General features: G+C 40.3%; 2 protein-coding genes across 2 annotated transcripts; one reads left to right on the plus strand and one right to left on the minus strand.

Moving 5' to 3' along the window:
- Positions 1-1,010: 1,010 nt before the first annotated feature.
- RB195_006562 (uncharacterized protein) lies at positions 1,011-12,575 on the minus strand (the record flags this gene model as incomplete). Its single annotated transcript, XM_064179720.1, has 15 exons — positions 1,011-1,053; positions 1,375-1,479; positions 1,655-1,769; positions 1,952-2,115; positions 2,992-3,158; positions 3,706-3,802; positions 4,600-4,703; positions 8,297-8,420; positions 9,003-9,147; positions 9,986-10,117; positions 10,193-10,256; positions 10,360-10,471; positions 12,056-12,134; positions 12,215-12,279; positions 12,475-12,575. The coding sequence occupies 15 exons, from the start codon at positions 12,573-12,575 to the stop codon at positions 1,011-1,013; spliced, it is 1,617 nt and encodes a 538-aa protein (XP_064036655.1).
- Positions 12,576-20,023: 7,448 nt separating this feature from the next.
- RB195_006563 (uncharacterized protein) lies at positions 20,024-20,495 on the plus strand (the record flags this gene model as incomplete). The annotated part of the gene is made up of 3 exons (XM_064179721.1): positions 20,024-20,067; positions 20,131-20,282; positions 20,344-20,495. The coding sequence occupies 3 exons, from the start codon at positions 20,024-20,026 to the stop codon at positions 20,493-20,495; spliced, it is 348 nt and encodes a 115-aa protein (XP_064036656.1).
- Positions 20,496-20,808: the final 313 nt, after the last annotated feature.

Below are 20,808 nucleotides of genomic sequence, written 5' to 3' on the forward strand. Positions count from 1 at the left end.
GGAGGTCTAAAAAAAGAACTTTGACACACACATATGGGCTGCGCTCACGTACTGGTTTGCTCAACGAACTGTACTGCACGTTTTTAAACAAAGTAACAACGTGAACAACTGCACTTCTCTCCCATCTTCAATCGCGTGCGAGAGTCGCCCAATGGTTCTTCCTTCCGCATCAAATACGAAGAGCATCAAATTTTTCTTGAAAGACATCACCCCCCGAATATGAGGTGGTACGGATTTCAGGTGGAGTATTCTTATACGGAATAGTAGATTATGGAGTGAGGGGGGAGGGGGGCTCAGCAGCCTATTCAGGTAAGACCAATGAATAAGCTTCTGCAGGGATCTGTACAATCGTCCTATCTTACCTCGTAGGAACGAACGCCGTTTTAAGGACGATTAGAGGGAACTGAGCGGGGCCGCGCCTATGTTTGTAATCTACTATTGTCCCCGTACTCCGTGTTCTCCGCCCGCTACCTCAATTTCGCGCCCTTAATCTATTGTTTGTGAAAAAGTCGGCCCGTCAAGTCGACGGTCTTCTGCGTGCGTTGCGTTTAACATCACGTGGAGCGCAGCGCAGTCACTCACGCCAATGGTCCAACGGGTGTAATTGAAACCCACCACTTGTCCAGCCCACCTTGTTTTGCTTTGCTTGGAAAATGGAGGGAACTGATCTTTGATCACAGACGTAGGACTGAACTTCAAATCTCCCCCCTCGCCCGAAAAATGGAAATTTGAAATCATACGCAAGACACATTAATAAGAAAATTTTATTATTTGAATAAAATAAAACATCTCCAGACTAGATTTTCAGACCCATACATTCGAATCATCTGAGCACGCTTGCTTGCTATTATTATCTTTCCTAATACAAAATCTATTTAACTACAACCCAGCGTGAAAAATTGAGATGGTCCCGTGACGACAGAGCCAAAGTATCCCGAGCTACAATGGTATAACGTCAGAACGGGAAGGAGGTAATGCAGCGTATGGATACGGTCGTTGTACGGAGATTCTCACTGCACGTCCCCCATCAGATCTACCAGTGATGTGGGTACGCTGAAATAGGCATTTTTGTCTTCCTAATCGCTCCGCCGTCAATTTCCTAAGGAAATAATATAAAGAAGATATATGTTTGTAATAAAGTTTTCTTGTGCCTCAGGGGTTATTGCGGTGTAGATTTTTTGTTATGCGATCTGAAATTTCTTCTCTTATGCAGAAAAAGAAATTGAATAAATTTGGACCTCGTGCGCTAAAAATCCAGATAGGCCTAATAAATGAATCTATCACCGTAATAACCTTTAATGCAAGGTATCCTCAATTAAGAAGAGATGATGTCCGGATGTAAAGGTTGAAGAACATAAAATTTGTTTCACTTACAAAAGTTTGAAGCCTGTAGAGCTACCGTTCCGACGTAGCACGTTCTTCTCATCAGAATGGAGATCCGGCAGCGAATCCTCTTCTGACAACCGCGACGATGACGGTCTTGAATGGATATTTGTAAGATTGTATTGATTCATTTATCATTACTGTGAGGCCCCAAATTTTACGCTGCTTTCAATTTCAGGAAGTAAAATTTAAAAAAATCCAGGAATGTCAATAGTTCGGACCCACATCCAGGCTACATTGAAGAGTTTTGTGTCAAACAAGTCTTGTTTACCTCTTCGGTATCAACGCTTGCGATGAGTCGGACGTGGTCAGGAACGTGGCGCTTACGCCTGGTTTTAGGTCAGGAAGACAGTCGAAAATCACGCTGCATACCAAAGTCGTCCACTCTGCAATGAATCTTTTTGCTTAAAGAATTTATAATTCTTCAGTTTTTGCGCTAGTTACGCAAGGTGACGTTTCATTTGTATCTGTTCTGTTCCTCTTTTTTTTCTTTTTTTATGTCAGTCAATTTCGGATGAATATGTGCTAACGCAATAAATGAATGAGAAATATCGATGTTGTTTCTCACCATTGAGTGCGTACATCCATAGCGGGAGCCTTTTGGGGTACACAAACACAAAATACATCAGAAAGCCAACAAGACAAATCCCAACGGCCAGGGCGGTCACAGAGAACTCTTGGAAAATTGGTATCACGACCAGCGCGATGGTGATCGCCAGAAAAGCGTAGATACTGAAACACGGGAGAATTTAAGTGCTCTACTTCCTGTAATTCTATCCAAACCAGGTAATTGTATTCTAAAAACACACATTCAGTAAATTCCCTTCCGCAGTATCTGCGCATATTTTAATGTCATGAATTAAAGGCAACACCCCACGAGGTAGTGCAGATTTCAGGTGGAGTATTCGTATACGGGATCGTAAGTTATGGAAGGGGGGGGGGGGGTGATTCCTTTCATTTCTTCCTAATTGCCCTAAAAAACGGCCCGGAAGATACGGCTTCGAGTGTTCGAGCGCTATTTTCCACAAGAAGTCCGATTGGAGCGCGCCAGCCGTGTGCACGCGCCGCATCTTCCGGATCGTTTTTTACAGCAGTTAGGACGGAATCACACCTCTCTCCATAATCTACTATCCCGTGTACAAATACTCCACCTGAAATCCGTACCACCTCAGATTCGTGGGGTAATGCCTTCAAAGGAGGCACCTAATGAGGTCTCCTTGCTCCTCTTTTACTTATGAACAAAAGTAATTTCAAGATAGCTTTGTAAGTATAACTTTTACCAATGTGGGTCCCATACTGTCCCATACTAATATGTATAACATCGATATTAGTAGTAATAGTATCAAAACATTAGAACTTGGTACATTACTGATATTCATCTGGGTTTAATTGTAGTACTTGTTTCTACAATTAATGTATTACATCACAAGGCGTTACTGATTTAAGCACTCTTCTGATTTGATCGAAATGAAAACGATAGATCAAATGCTATCGACCGATCTAATAGCAACTGTTTACTCGGTGTTATTTTCCTGAGACATTGTCATTTTTTAGCGTTTTCTGTTTGTTGTTTAAATACTATATCTATTGCAATTCAAGTGAACTCACCACCAAAGCGGAACTCGTACGGCTTCTGGATGCACAGGTATCCGATTGTGTCGAATAATCAGCAGAGCCACTAGCGTGAAGATTCGTTGCGCCCAGAATCCGAACATCACGTAACCGATCAACGCGTCCAGATCACCGACGAAAGAAATTGCCATCGCCAACATGGACTAAATCATACTCTCTAAAATCGGAACAACCATTCTATTTCGTTTTTCAAATTTTGACGTCTTCGATTCAAAAAGGACGACAAAATGACAACGAGATGAGGAACAAAATGTCTGGTGAAATGCAGATCCGCTGGGGATGCGCCAAAGCGTATTAGTTGAATTAAGTGCAGTCTGCCACGAAATATTTGGATCCTTCCCCGAAAAATAGTGCTAGAGGTGTATGGCCGCCACTATTCGCAATCTTTCTTAGTTGTTCTGAGAACGGCGTTGGGAACGGGCTCGTTGAGTTTTGGTTGGTCTGGGGCGGTCTTGAACCATCAACCGTGCAGTCGGAGCCTAATCTCTCATTTTTTACACGTGGTCCCCAAGTTGTTAAATCAGGCCGATACGTAGTGTATAGTTGCCACTGAAGGTGTTCAACTGTAGGTTAGCGTGACCGCGGCAGTGCATAGAGAGGAGTGTGTGTGTTGACGAGAGGAAGAGGATGCGTTGCGGAACACGCGCCGCGCTCTTTCGGTCGAACGTACTCGGCGACGACTATACGTACCTGAGCGAGAATTGCAACTCGTGGGGACTCGGTGTCAGCGTTCACACAACTGAAACATGCCGGAAGATGTCCTTGACGAGAGGCTGCGAACATGTACCTTGAAAAGAGATATTACTTTAATAATAAATATAATACTAGAAATTCAGATGCGTAGTCTGCTCTCGTAATTAATTTCGAAGTTTATAAACAACGAAAAATTAAAGACGACATTCTGAAAGCTCCAAAATCTAGCTTATCGAAGCGATGAAATCACTACTCCCTGGACCACCGGGATCAAAAACAAACAAAAAAAAACATTTTTCTAAACCTATGTTATGTAGAAGTATGTGATTTTCCACTTGCTTAACAGTTCATTTGAAATCTTTCACTGAAAACAGCCGTCCCCTCATCAGCAATTACATTGCACTATCACATTGTAACTTATGGCTATAGATCAAACAGCACGAAGTGACAGAAATGAAGCGCAGTTGAAGTGAGCCAATGAAACTAGAAGCTCCGATCAAGAACACTTCAAAAAAATAAAGACGTAGTAAGCTGTAGTTGGGTCGAAACGACCCAATACTAGGTGCAGTTGCGTAGGCGGCTGCACCTAGAGTCGAACCGGCGCGATGGAGCTAGGAACGAGGTGAGACCGTCGCTAGGTTCACTCGGACTGCAGCGATGAATGCTGCTAGTGAGGGTCCGCCTTCTCTCTGCCCTGCGTCCTTCAAGCGCAGTCACTTACGGAACTGCACCGAGTTGCAGGTGGTTCTGACTCTACTGGAGCAAAGTCTTTTCCGCATACCGAGCTCCTACCTGTTTAGGTAATCTTGCCCTCTGCTCTTAGCAGCAACACTAATGGATTAAAGTAGTGTTTACGTCGGATATGTCCAAACTCAGAATCCAAATCCTCACCTGCTACCGGAAAAGAGATTGCTGTTCAGTGACCCAATAAGAAGTACGCCGATGAGAAAAGGAATCAGATTGGCGAACGAACCCATCGTTGCTTGACTGAATAACTGAAATAACGGGTAATCACTGGTTTTCGTGGAAGAGCGATGTCCTATCGTTTAATGCTTAATGCGGTGTATCACAAAATTGCTGGTGTTGAGATCTACAAGCGAGTAGAAAGAGTATAGGGTGTAGATCACAACTACTAGCATTATCACGCTCAATTCCTTCTACTGATCCAGAAAAAAAGCGAGTGAAACAGCCTTCTATCTCCCTACGATTCAATTTATTGCGCAACGGAACGCGAGAAAACCACGACAGCTTATTTGACTTATATTAGTTGGATTGCGGATGCTGGACGACACGAGTGTTGCCCGCATTCTATCGCGTAATAAGTTGCATCGTTGAAGAGACGGGATCACAGAAGGCTGTTTCTTATGCATTTTTACTGGCTAAGTAGAAGATATTCAGCATGATCACTCCCATACTCGTAAACTACACCGTCTATTCGTGGGGAGATGCCAACATTTCCTGATGCCTTCAAAAATTTTCAGTAGAAGTCGTAAGCCATAGATTTCATGCTCCCTTAAAGGCATCACCCCACGAATCTGGGGTATTATGGATCTCCGATGGCCAAAGACTATACGGGGGCGTAGATTGCAGAAACGGATGGGACCCTGCGCCCCAAGAACTCGTCATAGAAAACATCGTCCCGGAACGCTCGAAGTTCTATTGGAGGGCGCCAGGCGTCGCATCCTCCGGGCCGCTTTTTACAGCAATTAGGAAGAAATGGATGGAGTCACCCTGTTTCCCACAATCTTCGACCTTGTATGTATAGTCATTGGCCATCGAAAATCCATACCACCCCAGATTCGTGGGGTGATGCTTTTAAATAACGCACCTACTTCTCAATGTACCAAATCTTTTAGGTGTAACTACAAGTGTGTTTATGTTTCCCTAGTTCCCACTATATTCTAGAGCCAGAATAAGGTTTTATAAGATGGATCAATGAAGGAGTGTGAGTGGATAGAAGATTAGATTGTACTTCTTCAAAATAACTTAATTCATTCCTTGATTTCATTACGTATTATCTGCAAAAGATTAATTCAGAACTTTTTCCAAACAAAAATATGCGACGTCTATGTAAATGTTGCCTTTCCAACATTGTAGTTGCCAATGGTGCAATAAGCCAGCCTTGGTTGAGGTGCGAAAATAGCCGGGCCGCGGAGTCAGATAGAAAAAAAATCTCGAATAGCTTTGGAAACGATATCATTCAACTCGAAATGCTGTGGCGAACTCAATTTTTTGTAAATCAAGGGGCGTAGTATTGAAATAATTGCATAAAACTTAATACTAAGCTTCATGCTCTTCCTTTCTATGGAATGTTATGAAAAGAAGGTGTTATAACAGAACGAGAAAATCTATTCAGAGGAAAACAAACCTTACAAACTAATGTACATTATCTGTTTTAAGCGTTCTGCTTAGGTTCTTTCGATTTGACCTCTGTTCTGGTGATTAACGGAGGTGTAAAGTAGAGATGAAATGAAAGGAAAACGACGAAAAGTGGGATTTTCAAACTTTGCGATAGTCTAGTGTACGAGCGGAGTCCGTCTGTCTGTATACAATACAAATCTCACAAAATTCAGGAATAGTTGCGCTCAACCGCGATTTTATAGGCTGTTTTGACAGCTTCTTCCCTTGCAACAAAAGTTCAAAGTAAGGACGAACCGCTATTTTATGCAACAATTAAAATGACTAAAAATGACGCACAAATGACTAAAAAATAACAAATCAACAATTTCAAGTACTCGCCTACAACTATTTCTTGCTGTTCTGACCAAATGCGAAAGTTTGAGTCTCTGAACACTTTTTCAACCATAACCTTAGGCTATGTTAGGTCCCAATTATTGCTTTTTTGCGCATATTTGGCGTTATTTTGCTCCTTTCTCAACAATATGTCGGTTTTTGTATATATCTCAAAGAGAGTAATCTAATGATATATAAGTTGTCCTGAAGTTTCCATTTTATGAGCAGTTATGAGCAAGCGACGGTGGCCGACGGTGCCGCACCGTCACTCACCGTCGGTTTTTCAATGTTCATGCAGAGTATTGTACTTCCACACCTTCGCAATCGCGCCGCTGGCATTTGCGGCGGCTATAGCTCCATAGGAGGGGCAGATGTTCTTGGGATTTGCACTAATTCTCAAAATTAACGAAGGTTGGGGAAGACTCGCTTGTTTTCGGGACAAACATTTGTCAAAACTAAATCCCTGAAGTAAATTTGAAATCAGCGGTTCATTTGTTTTCGAACAGCATTTTCAAAATTTAGTTTTGCCTAGTTCCAAAAATTCCGGCGGTTTGCGAAGAATTAATCCGTTGGCGAGTGATTTTGGTACAGAACTTAGCAGCGGTGTTGTATTTAAGTTGTTCAGTCCAGAAGATGTTTGTGCGTCTGAATGTGCAGTATTTAAATATTTTATATATTTGTGTGCTTTGTATGATAGACTTCATAGTTTTTAAATACGCATTTGAACTCCTTCATCTCTATATCTGGTTCTTCGAATTCCCTCATAATGTTCGCATTGCGCCTTGTCAACCCAATCACATTGCATCCTCGCATGTAAATGAAATTTCCTGGAAATTTATTTAGTTCCTGTCACTTTCGCAGTTTTTCTTTAGCACATGGAGAGACCATGTTTTTGCATGTACTCACCAGATAATGTAATGATTTAGTTCTTTTCCAGGAAAAGTTCACGTAAAACTCTGAATTATCACTAAGTGAAGTCAGATGGCATGAGTGCAAAAGAGTGAGCCAATAGAAATTGTTGTATTTAACTGACGCATTTCCACAGATGAAGTTATTGAGCACAAATCTTTCGAAAGCGAAAAATATCTGCAGCTGGACTATGATCCATTGTTGAAGCTTGTTCCCTGAGGATTTTGTACCTCCTTTAGGTCTTCTCGTATCTCTTACTTGATCTACATGTTGAGTGACCTTTCCCGTAAAAGATCTTTCATGGGATTGCTAGAACTCCAGTGCTTTCGTTCAGAAAAATTTCAGAATCAACGAAAAGACAACAAAAAATAATTTAGGTCCATCAAAAACCCTCGTACTAAGCTACGGAATAACATGTGCAGCTAGGACCACCTTAGGGATTTTTGTGTCACAAGATTTTGTGGGACACATTTCGTCATTTTGTGTTTTAATTAGGCGATTATCCAGAGGAGGAATGAACGCTGTGTTGAGAAGAGGAAAGTAGAGAACAGTGAGGAATAAACTTCATTTCTGTGATACGCTACTTCAAATAAGGGAGATATCATGACTGTTAGAATCTTTTTGCGATTTTCAACATATATACTGGCTACTGGCAAATGACAACAATATTACAAGTTTTCTCAAGAAAGTATTTTTTCTCATAAGTTCAAAAGTGGTTCATCCCTCAAAACACCTGTCCTTCTCTGCTCAATTTTAAAAACGTTCCATTTTTCAGGAAAAAAACAACGAAAACGACTTTCTTCTCTGGGTTTTTAAAACGGCAGCTTTGTAGTTTTAGTGCTTAAAATTAGCACTATGAAGAATATGGTTCAGTAGGTCACGAATTGCAAACAAGAAAATATTGGAGAAAAAAGTGAAAAAGTGCAAAATAGTGTGAATAACTCACAGCAGCTACGGCATTCGACGATTTTACCGTCTCCACATCGAGCGCCACGAAGTAGGCTACGTTGATGGAAACGTAGACGGCGGTCACGACAAGGATTCCAGAAAGCAGTGCTAGCGGTACATTTCTGTAATAGTATAACAACATTTTGCAATGGTGGCCATTCTTTTCTATCTACGTGAAATATTGTTCTTCTGCGTTTTTTTTTTGTTGACTTGCTGAGAAGAAAAAATCGGTAGAGCAGCTATGGTCGAGTCAAAACGACCTGAAGCCCGGTGCGGTTGCGTAAGCGAGTGCGCTCGAAGTGGGGTGGTGGAGCTAGTGACTGCGATCGAGGTGGGACCACTCAGCACAACTGCAGCGAGAAAAGGTCCCACGTAGCTACTGATGCAACTACGCCATGCTTCAGGTCGTTTCGACCCGACTACAGGATGTAATAACACGTATGTAGCATGTTTAAAGTGAAAAATATCTCAACAGAAAGCAGCCTAAGGAAATTTTTGTTGCTTTCCTTGGATTTTCTAAGAGGGCGTGGAGAAAACGAGGAAGCAAAGCGGTAGACAAGACTATAGAAATGTAGTTTTTCGTACTTCGACAATGTTGACTTTACTTCCAGCTAAGGTTCTAGACTAACAAAGTTTGCAGTATGGTTCTACCCAACTATCTTAAAGGACTGAGAGAAGACGAGGATAAAGAACAGCAGTCTCACCTTCTTGGCTTTGCTATCTCTCCTGTACTGTAGTTGAGCACATCCCAACCGGAATACGCCCATAGACCACCGTAAAAGCCTAGAATCAAGTCGCCAATCTTGTAGTTCGATCCCTTCATTGGATCGCGTAGATTGTACCTCCATCCTGAAATTTGCGGAAATAGCAGAAGTGCGTACAACTAATTCCGAATGGAAGCCCCCTCTCGATATCAGAAAACGGCCATCCGAAGAGTAAAAACTGTCCACTCCATCCAGATACGTGCGACAATTCTCCGGAGTTTGAGCTACGCGCAGAGGTGAAAACAGAGTACTCGAGAGTTTTGGGGTCACCTCGAAAGCTTCCGAATGATAACCCGGCAATGATTTCTCGTATTTTCAGGCGATTAGGCGTAGACAGAGTTTTTCCGCCTTCGCCAGCTGCGTTACCACACGCGTCTTCAGCTGGCAGCTCACAAGTGACTTCTAGTCTTTGAGATGCGCCACAAAAACCACAAAGTGTAAAGGCCGGATACTCAAGAACAGTCCGTTCTTCTAAGAAGGTCTTCTTGAAAGCCAGCCCCGTTTTTTTCGATAATTTAATTCCGCGCGAGGCGTGACTACGAGAAAAGTGTAAATATCCGTTCTTTGCTCTGCCCTGCACTTAAGTCAAAGGGATCAAAATTTTCAGGAATGAAGAAAAATCCGATTTAAAAACAAAAAATTCTTTTCCATTTCCATTCCTATAGTCGATTCTGTCAAAATGGTCTTGAAGGGAAATGTAGATGACAACATGGACCTCCCTTCTTTAAAACTGAATTATTTCCAATCAACACACCGCGTTTTCTTCGCAAATCAAACCCATGCCCTGTTTTGGATGGCTGAATTGGATTAACAACTAGGACTTGGACTAAGATTAAGATTTGGACCTTAAAGGAATCGTGGGTTGGTTCCTATTAATGTCCTTAAAAATGAATATTTGGATAGATATCTGGATGAAAACACACCTTTCACGTAGTAGTAGTAAAGACCAGTAGCGATGATCAGGAAACAAGAAATAAGTTTCGCCGCCGTTGCGATTATTTGAAATCTTGCCGCAAATTTGTTTAGGCTGAAGAAATTCATCCATGTGACGAGCACTGAAAAAAAATTGCACTTATCTTTCAGGATAAAACAGCTGCCAGATATTCCGTGTGGTAAGGAGAAAAACTCACTCAATAAGCTAAATCCAAAGAGTTTCTGTGCTAACGGAGCCCATTCGTCGTCAATTTCGTATACCTTAAAGAAAAATTTCTTCTTGGACATTTTTGCGATTGAATTTGAGCTATGGAGCTCTAATAAGAGAGGATCGAGTCGAACCAAGTGAGTTACCAGGTCTTACTTGCTTCAATCCCTCAATAAGGTACTGGCCAAACGTCTCCGCTATAATTGCTATCGTAGCCGGGTACGTCATCAGCACCGAAACGAACATGAACGCAAATGCAATGGAATACCTGGAAGAGGAGGTCACCGTCACTCATTCGCTTACTTATTATACTGTTTATTATGTTTTTGTTTACTTATTTACCTATTCACATACACTGAGGAAGAAGAAAGCAGTACTGTATCAGACCCAGCACAGAATTTTTGTATTTTAATTTTTTAGAGACTGAAAAGCAGTTCTATGAAGATCTTCCCCGTGAATGTATCAGATTTTGTCCATGGTGTAGTAATTCAAAAATCCTCTCATGAAACCTCTTCCTAACTCCAGAACTATTTTTGTGAGTCATTTTCAACTACGGCATCAAGGTTCAACTTAACCCTTTTCGAAATGGGCTGTCCTCTCTGTTTGAATCACTCACACGAATATTTGTGAAGTCAAATGGTCGTGTGAGTGATTCGAACAGAGAGGACAGCCCATTTCGTAGTCATTTTGTCTGCCAATATTCGAGTCAAACTCAGGCGTAATTCTTCACTCAATCGTTCTTCTTTTGTTTCCTTTTGTGAATGTTTTTGTTTCTTTCTGTTTTCTTCAACGTTTCTCTTGATTCTCCCTTTTTTCTCCGCACATATTTTAGTTTTTTTCTATCTCCTTCCAATATATATTTTGATCTAAGGTAGTTCTCCTCTAACAGTACAAACTCATAGAAAATTTGATGATGGAACGATCTGAGGTGAACGATGATGTATGAACAATTTATCCATACTATGAGTTTTCCATAACATTTTTTCCAGTTTCATTTTCGTCTCCGTGGTTCGTTCTGATTTTCCTTCGATAGATTGCTGGAACATTCTCATACACCAATTTATGAATCCTCCAAATTCCTCGGTGAATAACCACTTTTTTGTCCCAAAGGTATGCGGTTTTCTCTTAGCAATTTCTTACTACGTCTTCGTAATTTAAAAAATTTCAAAAATTAAAGCGTCTTCTTAAAAAAACGAAAATCGTCGTAACATAATTGAGCTGACTTCAAGCTGTCCAGATTGGTTCGAAGCAACACGAGAATGTGAAGAAACTAGGAATTCTCCTCTGCTGAGCTTTCAGCTTAAGTTTTATTTCACTGAAAATATGAGCAGAATTCGACAATGCGATTTAATGAAGGTCATAGGATGGATGAATAAGAATTGATTTTCTGGTTCCTAATGTTCTACACTTTTTTCTAGTTTCACTCGGGTTTTTTTGGAATCGAGTCCGATTTCCTCCAGAAATCACTCACTAACCGACGAGGAAAATACCCAGGGAGTTCCCCGTCCGTCTGGCTGTTGTTTCATAGTTCGCTCTCGGCCATGCAATAAATAAATGATCGTCGAAAACACCTCGTGAATAGCTGGCACAAGCTTGTTGTCATGAAATTAAACGCACAACAATGCTCTACGATTCGATTCTCGATTCTCGAATTCGATTCTCGAATTCTTGCAGTTCGAATTCGAATCGTTGAGGGACTGTAGATGTAGATGTGCATCATCTTTTTTGTGTAGTACCGTTAAAGATTTGAAGAGGATGTCTCAATGCATAAGGAATAACAGGAATTAGAAAAGAAAACAGAAATTAATGGGAAAAAGAAGAAAAATGAGAAAAAGTAGAGTTTGCTACGTACCATTTCACATAGCAAATGTAAGCAAAATCGCAGCCGGCCTCTCGTATCGAGGTGCCCAATTCGATGTACACCAAAGCACCTTCAAAACATATACGAATCATTTAGACATTTTTTTTGACTTTTTCTTTTCCTGTAGCGAGAATTTTGATTAGAACTCACCCAAAATTGCTATAATAGCACAAGCTACCCATACAACTAAAGACAGACCAACACTGTCGGTGCACCTGAAATCAAATACTTGTCCCAATCAAAAAATACCATCAATGCGAGTCACAAGTCACTGTTTTTTTTGTCAAATCCAATATGAAATACGTTTTGAAAAAAACGTCATTGAGAAAAACATGACTACCTTCGGCAAATGGTTTTAAAAACTTTTTCTTTTACGTTTTTTTTCGAAGAGAAAAGGATCTCTGAAACACCTGAGAATTGAAGCAGGTGTAATGAATATACCCGATCCGATGATGTTGCCGATTACGTACGATGTAGCACCAAGGAAACCCAATTTGTGAGTGTCATCCATCTCTGGAATCAAATCAATGGAATTAAAATTCTTCCACATTCAAAAACATCAAGCAGTCGATTCAACGATGACAAATGTTCATCAGTTCATTTTCTACAGTAAATAAAACAGTGGAGCTAGTGATAGCGAGCGTACATAGTCGCAACCGAATGTGTTCAACCGGCTGACTGCGTCTAGTACGCAGCACTGCGTGATACACGTACTCCCTCTTCCGTTTTCTCTTCTCTAAACCAAGACGCATTGCCGTTCATCCGGCGTTGAACATATTCGACACCGAATATGGAAATATTTGAGAAGTTTTGAAAGTATAGGACCAAATAAAATTTAGATCTGATAGCAATCTTTGGAAGAGCGGTACGATAAGGAAGCTGTGAAGGAAGTGGTAGGCGTTGTTGAAGAGATGAAGATTCTCTCGCCTTTTAAATTAAACCCTGTTCAAAGGCCTGTAATGCTATGCTGGATCGCAGCAGAAAAGGTCTCTGGGAAATAAAACATGAAGCAGATGAAGTTTAGTCCCATTATTTTAATTTTACAGAATAATACAGAATAAAATGCACGGAACTGACCAATCCTTAAGAAGCCTCTACGCGTTCGACTCCAGTTCAGATCCATTTGAGGTCCATGAACGCAGCCCTGCGATGATTTACGGCGGCTAGGCGGGGTAATCAAGTCAGTGTTTTTTATACTCTTGGGCGAACCTAGTACCAATTTATCGACTTCGTAGAAGTGAATAGTTCAACTGGTGTCGAACCATGGATTGTCCAAACACAACTGAAACTCTTACCGGCTACGCTGCATCCACAAAGGGGAAATATTACAATTTGCAAAAATAAAAAGAAATTCGCATTTTTCGCACTAGAATGCTACCAAAATCTAAAACCCGGCTAATGGCACATAATACAGGGGAAATCACAAGAGAAGCGGTCACACCACTGATGTCCAGTTTCTCGTCCATGTCTCGAGTGTCAATGTATGTAAGAAGTAAACTTTTTGAGAGATAAAGATGAAGAACGATTGATTGAGGCTAAGATGGATATGTTGAAGACGTCAGCATTGTGGAGTGGTGAGTTTTTTCCTAAGAAAGAGATTGTGCGTCAATCATGTCGCAGAGATAGGTGGCACAATGGTGGTCCAGTTGTCGATACCACAATGGAGGAGCTGCAACCGACAAGGCAGCGAAAAATGGGGAACAGCCATGAGAATGAGGATTTATCTGCAACGAGACAACCTTGGTTCTCTGGTTCACACCAACGCGGACGCTTCCGTGTTTATGGAAGATACTGAGTGGCAGTTGTCGGCGCCCTCTGATTGATGTCTGCTAAAAAATTGATGTGTTGAAGCCTGAGGCTGGCAAGCAACACCATATTAGAAAGAACAGCCGACCAAAAAGAAATTATGAGAACATGATGAAATATCCCACCACAAATCCAGGGACCATAGATTTCAGTTTGTCTGCCGAAGCTACTTTTTACACTCGTACTAAGGATGAAATAAAACAAGAGTAAAGTGAATTTATCACTCATTGAAAGCTGGTTCAGTGATTTTATCACTGATCTGCTCGCGAGTTTTCATTTTATTGCTCCCGAGGGTGTAAAGAATTGCATCGTCGGACAACCCGAGTGATGTGAGCCTTCAAAGACTGCTAATTTCTGACCATACAGGGGTTTTAAAGCGTTTCTTTTGCCATTCCTGAGAACGACCTTCCAGATCCTACCTACTAGGTTAAAGAACTCATCGTAGAGAATCTTTGTGTATCGTGTATACTGCTCCTATACGCAAATTATGACCACTAAATCTAAAATCAATGGACCCGCTAATTCCTTAGATTGAACGGATAAGCACATGCTGAGCTAACACATAGTGGAGTCAGAGCCATCGGACAACCAGTGCGCTACCTCACGGTAATTCACAGTATCTCATAGTAAGTAAAAGAGTAAAAAGGTAAGATAATGAGTTCGAGACACTCTGACCAGCTGAAGGTAAAAAAAACTCTGCGGAAATGTTCGCATGGATTTATGAGGGTTTAATTTGATCAACAGAGCGGGCAGCAAATTCTTCGAGTTTATTTCGTGAAGAAATGTTGAAGTTGAAAAAACCTCTATACAAAGATGTGTATATGAGAAGAAGATATGAGAAACAAAGATTCCCGTAACAATTTTCAATATAGATTAATAACTTATTCGTTTATTTGGAAGAATAAATTTCATTCTTTCCTCTGAAAATTAAATTTCGAACAATCACGATATACAGACAATTCCTGGATGGATTTTTGTTTCTCTTAGGCAGAGTTCGGAAGAGAGTTACAGACAAACATGTGCTTTAGAAATCTTATAGAATTTTTTAGTGCTCACCAAGCGTCATGTTCTCCTTTTTTTCGTATCCCTGGAGCCTGAGTCCAGACAAATTCTCGGTACAGAAAACAATTTGACAATGGTGATCAATCATTATGTATGCGTGAAAAGTCTCTTGGAGGAATGTGAAGTGTGTCGCAAATTCATAAACAAAAGGAGCCTGAGGCAATGAATGACATGCAGTAATGCGTTCAGTGCTCATGTGTGGTTCCAGGCGAGAGCTGAAAAATTCGAAAGGAAAAGAAAGTTCCAGGTGAATTGAAAGTAATCAAGGCAGCGTTTGTTACAAAAAAGAGTTGTTTCTAGAGAGACAATGAATGATGTGAGAGAATTTAAATGAATTTTCTATTGATACGAGCAGGTTTCATGTCAGAGTAAGAAAATTTTCAGCGGAAGCACGGAAGCGTTCAATAGACTTTATGTTTATGACACAGTTGAATGCCTAAAACTTCGACCACCACCAAAAAACCTAACATCGACAATTCACCATAGTGCTATAAAATACAGAGTTAACGTAGATACGAAAAGTGAAACGCAGTCGGTAAGAGTTTCAACAGCTACTGAACGATCGATCGATGGTTCGAGATCGTCCAAGTGTCAACCAAGCCCCTCGTCCTCCCGAGTCAATAAATTGGTACCAAACTTATCTGGGAGGATGAAGACACTGAATTGACGCATTGGCTGACCCTAGCAAGTTACTCAATTTACCGCAGGCGGATTTATCTGCCAGAAACTTTGTCCTTTTTATTCTTTCAACCTAGATACTAATTCTACATTTTGAAAAAATTGTGCACCAGAACAATGACACTCGAAAAGCCGCGAATAAGCCTGGTATGAGTGAAGAATTGAGTCCCGATGAAGAAATAATGGAAAGGATTCAGTCGTTATCTCTAAACTTTTACAATGGATTAAATAACATGGATTTGAAGAGCATCAGCACTGGACACTTTTGCGGTGATAACTCGATCCTAGAGCTGTGAAATTTAGACGTTTCGTGCGCATGGATACGTGGATTGAACGAGTGGTGGCGTTCTTCATTTTATTTTCATATGCTTGGGGTCCTCAGCACGAGGAGAAAAGCGAAACTTTTGATCTTTAGTAATCACAGCGTCTCAATGGTAGGTGTTAGTTCAAATGATGCGGCTAAAAACACCCAATATACACCATAAATTCATTTAAAAAAAGTTCAACCCCTATCAATAAATCCTGAGAAGGAAACAACAAGAAACCGCGCTGCATACTACATGGATGCATTTTTAAACTTTCAATAACTGCAGTTAGACAATAAAAAAGCATGAATTAAAAACAATTAAATAACACTGTAAAAAAATCCTTGAAATTTCCAAAGATGAAAAGCCAACCTTTCCAAGGTCCTTCGCAGAGCTGTGCGCAACCCATGCGAAGATTTTTGGATCGAAGGAGAAGGTTGAAGCGTATGAAGTTTGAACATACAACAACATGCAGAATCCAGCGTTCTACGACTTTTTTCTGAGAGCAAATGCGTTTGAGGAAGAAAAGATCAGCAGGGAACGAGCATATCGTATTCCTCCAACAGTTTTAGAGAACATCCCAATCTTTGCACGAAATAAATCGGAGACCTGAACGGGTTGACTTTCGACCTACGGAACAAAAACTATGCGTTAGCTACGTGCGCCGTCTCGGATGGGCCTCATGCAAGCGGGGAACGTGAGTTTTTTGAAGGATCTCGGAGAGATTATATAATTTTGCGATCGCCGTTGACGTACGATTGCGAAGAGGTTCGGCAAACAGCTTCCGCCAGAAATCGAGCAAATTTTCACGCTCATTTTCTTGAGAGACCAGGCTCCGATTACAGCAGCATATCGCATGAAGCAAACATAACGGCGCATGCATATGAAATTAATCTTAGTCTATTATTTTTCGAATTTTTCATTCTCACCATTCAACCACGAAGAAAGGAAAAAGAGGCAGAAAGTTTGCTGCTGATTTTTTACGAAAACGCGAAACATTTACCAAAAAAATCTACCTGACTACAGTAGGCGAACACAAACACCAAACACTAACACAAGCAAGGATAAAATCAGCAAAAAAATAGGAGTTGGACAATTTATCGTTAATAAGCATTATTGTTTTCTCGGTAGTTACACTCCTTTGTTTTTTCTTCCGTATTATCTTTATTATTATATTCTTTCATTATTATCAATTCCTTTATTCAATTTCATTTATTTGCTGTTATGTTTTGATGCCCTGACGAAATTTTGCTAATTTTCCAAATTAATTCTTACGTTGCTCTATAGCATTAATTGCATTGCAGGCTCAGTAAGCACATTCCCCGGATTTCGATCAGGTTGATCCTGCTGAGCTAATTCCGGTAATGGATAGTGAGGCTGCTCCAGAGAGATTTAGGGGCCAAGGAATAGTATGGAAGGTGGATAAGGAGCTCCAAAGCTGTACGCAGTGGAAACGACTGCATCGTCCAGACTTCCACGGACGCCAATTCAGCGATTGTCGATTCGTTCAAACGAACAGAAATAACTGAATTTCCTTAGTCAAAAAATCATTTAAAAAAGGTGAACCCTTCCTAAATTTGAATTATTTCAAGACTAAGTAGTGCTGAAACCTGCTGAAAGTTCCCCACCAGACCTAATATAAGCATATTTTTGATTACAAAATAAATAATATGACATATACACAACAATATATGGCAGGAAATAATTAAAAATGGTCAAGTTGGGGGTCAATTAAGTTCGGATTTAAAAATATTGCAACAAAATATTGCAAACAAGCTAAATATGAATGGTGGAATAGAAAAATAAAGAAATGTAATTTAATGAAATGCTTTTCTTTATAAAAACATGGGAAGTAAAGCGGAGAGATCTTTGGAAATTACAATTGCTCCAAAAAGGATGGTCGCTGGGGAGATACAAGGAAGATCCAATAAGAAGATGTCTAAATTGACTGACGTAAACATGGAAACCTTTAGAAAAGAGAAGACAAACATTTTTCATGAACAAAATCGATTGTTCACGAATAATCGAACATCGAGTGCTTTACATTAAAAACTTCCGTTACCCACATATTTACTTATTTTTATTTGCTTACAACTTGTTTAAATATGCGTTTAATGTGACCAACCAACAAAAAAAAACAACAAAGCTCAAAAAATGTGATGTTGGGAGAAAGCTATTTAATGTTCAGTGCTGGGAGTCCTGAACAGGATACTGCATAGGAATCAAAAAATGTACAGCATTTATCTAGAAATTTACAAAAATTAGATCAGCGTTAAAAACCAAAATGACTGCCTACATAGTAGAAAAGGAATGCTCTTTCCAGTGACTTGGTATACTCATTTTTTTTTCTAGGCGTGAATTTAAATTTAAAAAAGCCATTATTTATGCACCAACCCAATAAGAAACGGTGAAAAAAGAAGCAAGAATTATTTTTAAAACTAACTGAAAGTCTTGACTCAACAGAAACTGAAAGAGCAGCGGACACATGATCCCATGATAGTTATCCAAAATGTGACAAAATGAACGACCTACGACCCAAAAGCCACCACTATGTAGAACTAACTAGAAGTAAGGAAATAAATATTTATTTGTTTAGTATTGTCCAGAAAACTCTGCTTAATCATCGATTCAATTGATTGGGATCAATTTTAGATTTCGGTGTTGAGATATGTAAATATCACGCCCTGAATCTTTTCTGTCAGGCACAGCGCCGATTAATCCCAGAAAACTCCGAACCTAGGGACTTGAGTTTATGAGTCGAGAAGATTTTTTTGGGAAAAAACCCTGGAATTCAAGTAAACGCCTCAGATAAACGAGAGTGTGTTCCGAATGATCCTGCTTCATCATGCACCCTTCGACAGCCCTCATTAGTTAGGTTCTACTTGAGGTTTTCTTAGCCTGGGTATCGAAAGGTAACAGTTGTTTGAGGACAAAAGAGCAAATTTGTAAAAAGATGATTAGAACAGTTGTTGTTATGTAAAACTACTAAGCACAGAAGTTGCGGAAAGTGTTCTTTGCAGTTCCGCATTTTTTTTCAAAATGTCCTTTCCGGAGGCACGTTATCGACGGAAGAGAAGTAATGTGTTTACTCCTGCAAATGTGCCAGGATGAGCAAGAAGTTGTTCCGTTGGAAAAAATTTGAAAAACCGTCCTTGATTGATGGGCGAGACGAGAGCCGAAAAGTCCGGCTGCAGGCTCTTAAGGGTGAGAGTCTGCAGTGGAAGGTGTCCCATAATAGCTTCCGTCCATTAGGGAAGGTTAATTTTTTAGAAGTCAGGCTACTAAGTGAGCTTAGGTTTTGTCCCAACACATTAAGTGATAAGTCGCAAGACTCTTTCCTTCTCGTACTTCATAGGAAGAAAACCATAGACCTCTTCGGCTGAATACCAAAAATATTTCGTGCACAAAGGGTGAAAAAGACAAATGACGATGAAAACCAAACATATTTGTAGAAATTAAGAACACTATAGTAATAAACAAATAGTATGTGGCCTATAAATAGTGTGAATATAAAATGTAAGGATCAATAATTGAAAATAATTAACATATATGTATATATCAGCAATATATGTCTGAAGTGAATAAAGTATATTAAATAGCACAGCGAATAAAAACAAATAAATACATTTCGATTTATTATTTTAATTCTTCGATGTTTATTTAGCAATAATTCACTTTGTTTACTCTACGACACTGACGAACCTACTTAATTGGCACTCGAAGTCATTTTATGCAGCCTACAGGTTGAAACGTTCGCGGACCTCTTTCCTTTGACACCGAGCGGCCTCCGTTTGTCCTCCTCCTCCACTACGAGGCGAGTGCGATTATCGCGCTACTCATCTCATCAATGCTCATATAAATACATCAGTTCGCCCTCGTTTCACAGCTAGCCGATGATAAACAGAAAAAGTGAATGAAGAATGATTGTGGGTCTCGCGACGCCCATTCCCTTTTGCCAGCTCAAGTGTTCTCTGCCCGGAAACCGCGACGATGTTCTTTTTTTCAATTCGCTGAGCAGTTCGTAATTTCTTTCTGAACAAATCGTGTTTGTATTTTTCGTCAATGAGTAACCTCTTCCCTCTTCTCGGTGCATCGTAAAAGCGAACTCATGCGATCATCGCAGCTGCGATTTGCCGGCGAGCAGCGATTAGAGTATCGCTGCGCTCTCAATTGATATTCATACTATTTCCAATTGTTTAATTACCCAAGTTTGAGACGAATCGAGTCATTCCGAAACGCGCTATGCCTGAAGGAGGTGAGAAGAAGAAGGGCAGCAGGCGTCGTTGGAAGCAAACACGACCACGATCCCACGAAGGCAAAGAAAGCGTTTGATCCGAAGAAATTCGCCATCGACTTGCTCACTGGTGGTACCGCAGCAGCTATATCGAAAACGTCGCTCCGATCGAAAGAATGAAGCTTCTGCTGCAGGTACAAGACGCTTCGAAAACAATTTCGGCAGACAAAAAATACAAAGGAATCATCGACGTGTTAGTGCGTGCACCAAAAGAACAGGGCTTTTTCTCACTATGGAGAGGAAATTCAGCAAATGTAATCAGATACTTCCCAACCCAAGCACTTAACTTTGCATTTCCAATTGTGTTAACATCGACAAACGTTGGTTATTTGATGATTGTCGATTTAGTAATGAAAATAATTGGTTGTTACTAGAAGTAATAGACTCTAATTAATAAAATTTGCAAAAAAAAAACATATTCGTAACAATACATAGACGCGGAAGATTCAAAGCTGACGCTGATCTTCATTTCAAAGAGAACGAAAAATCAGCAATACTCCAAGATTTGCCTCGGCGATTTTTTGCTTTTCTCCATTTCCCATACGTATTTATGAGGAAGCATTCAATGATCTTGAGATCAACAATTTTTTTTTGACTTC

The sequence above is a fragment of the Necator americanus genome, chromosome I (assembly GCF_031761385.1).
Source record: "Necator americanus strain Aroian chromosome I, whole genome shotgun sequence".
NCBI classification, from domain to species: Eukaryota; Metazoa; Nematoda; class Chromadorea; order Rhabditida; family Ancylostomatidae; genus Necator; species Necator americanus.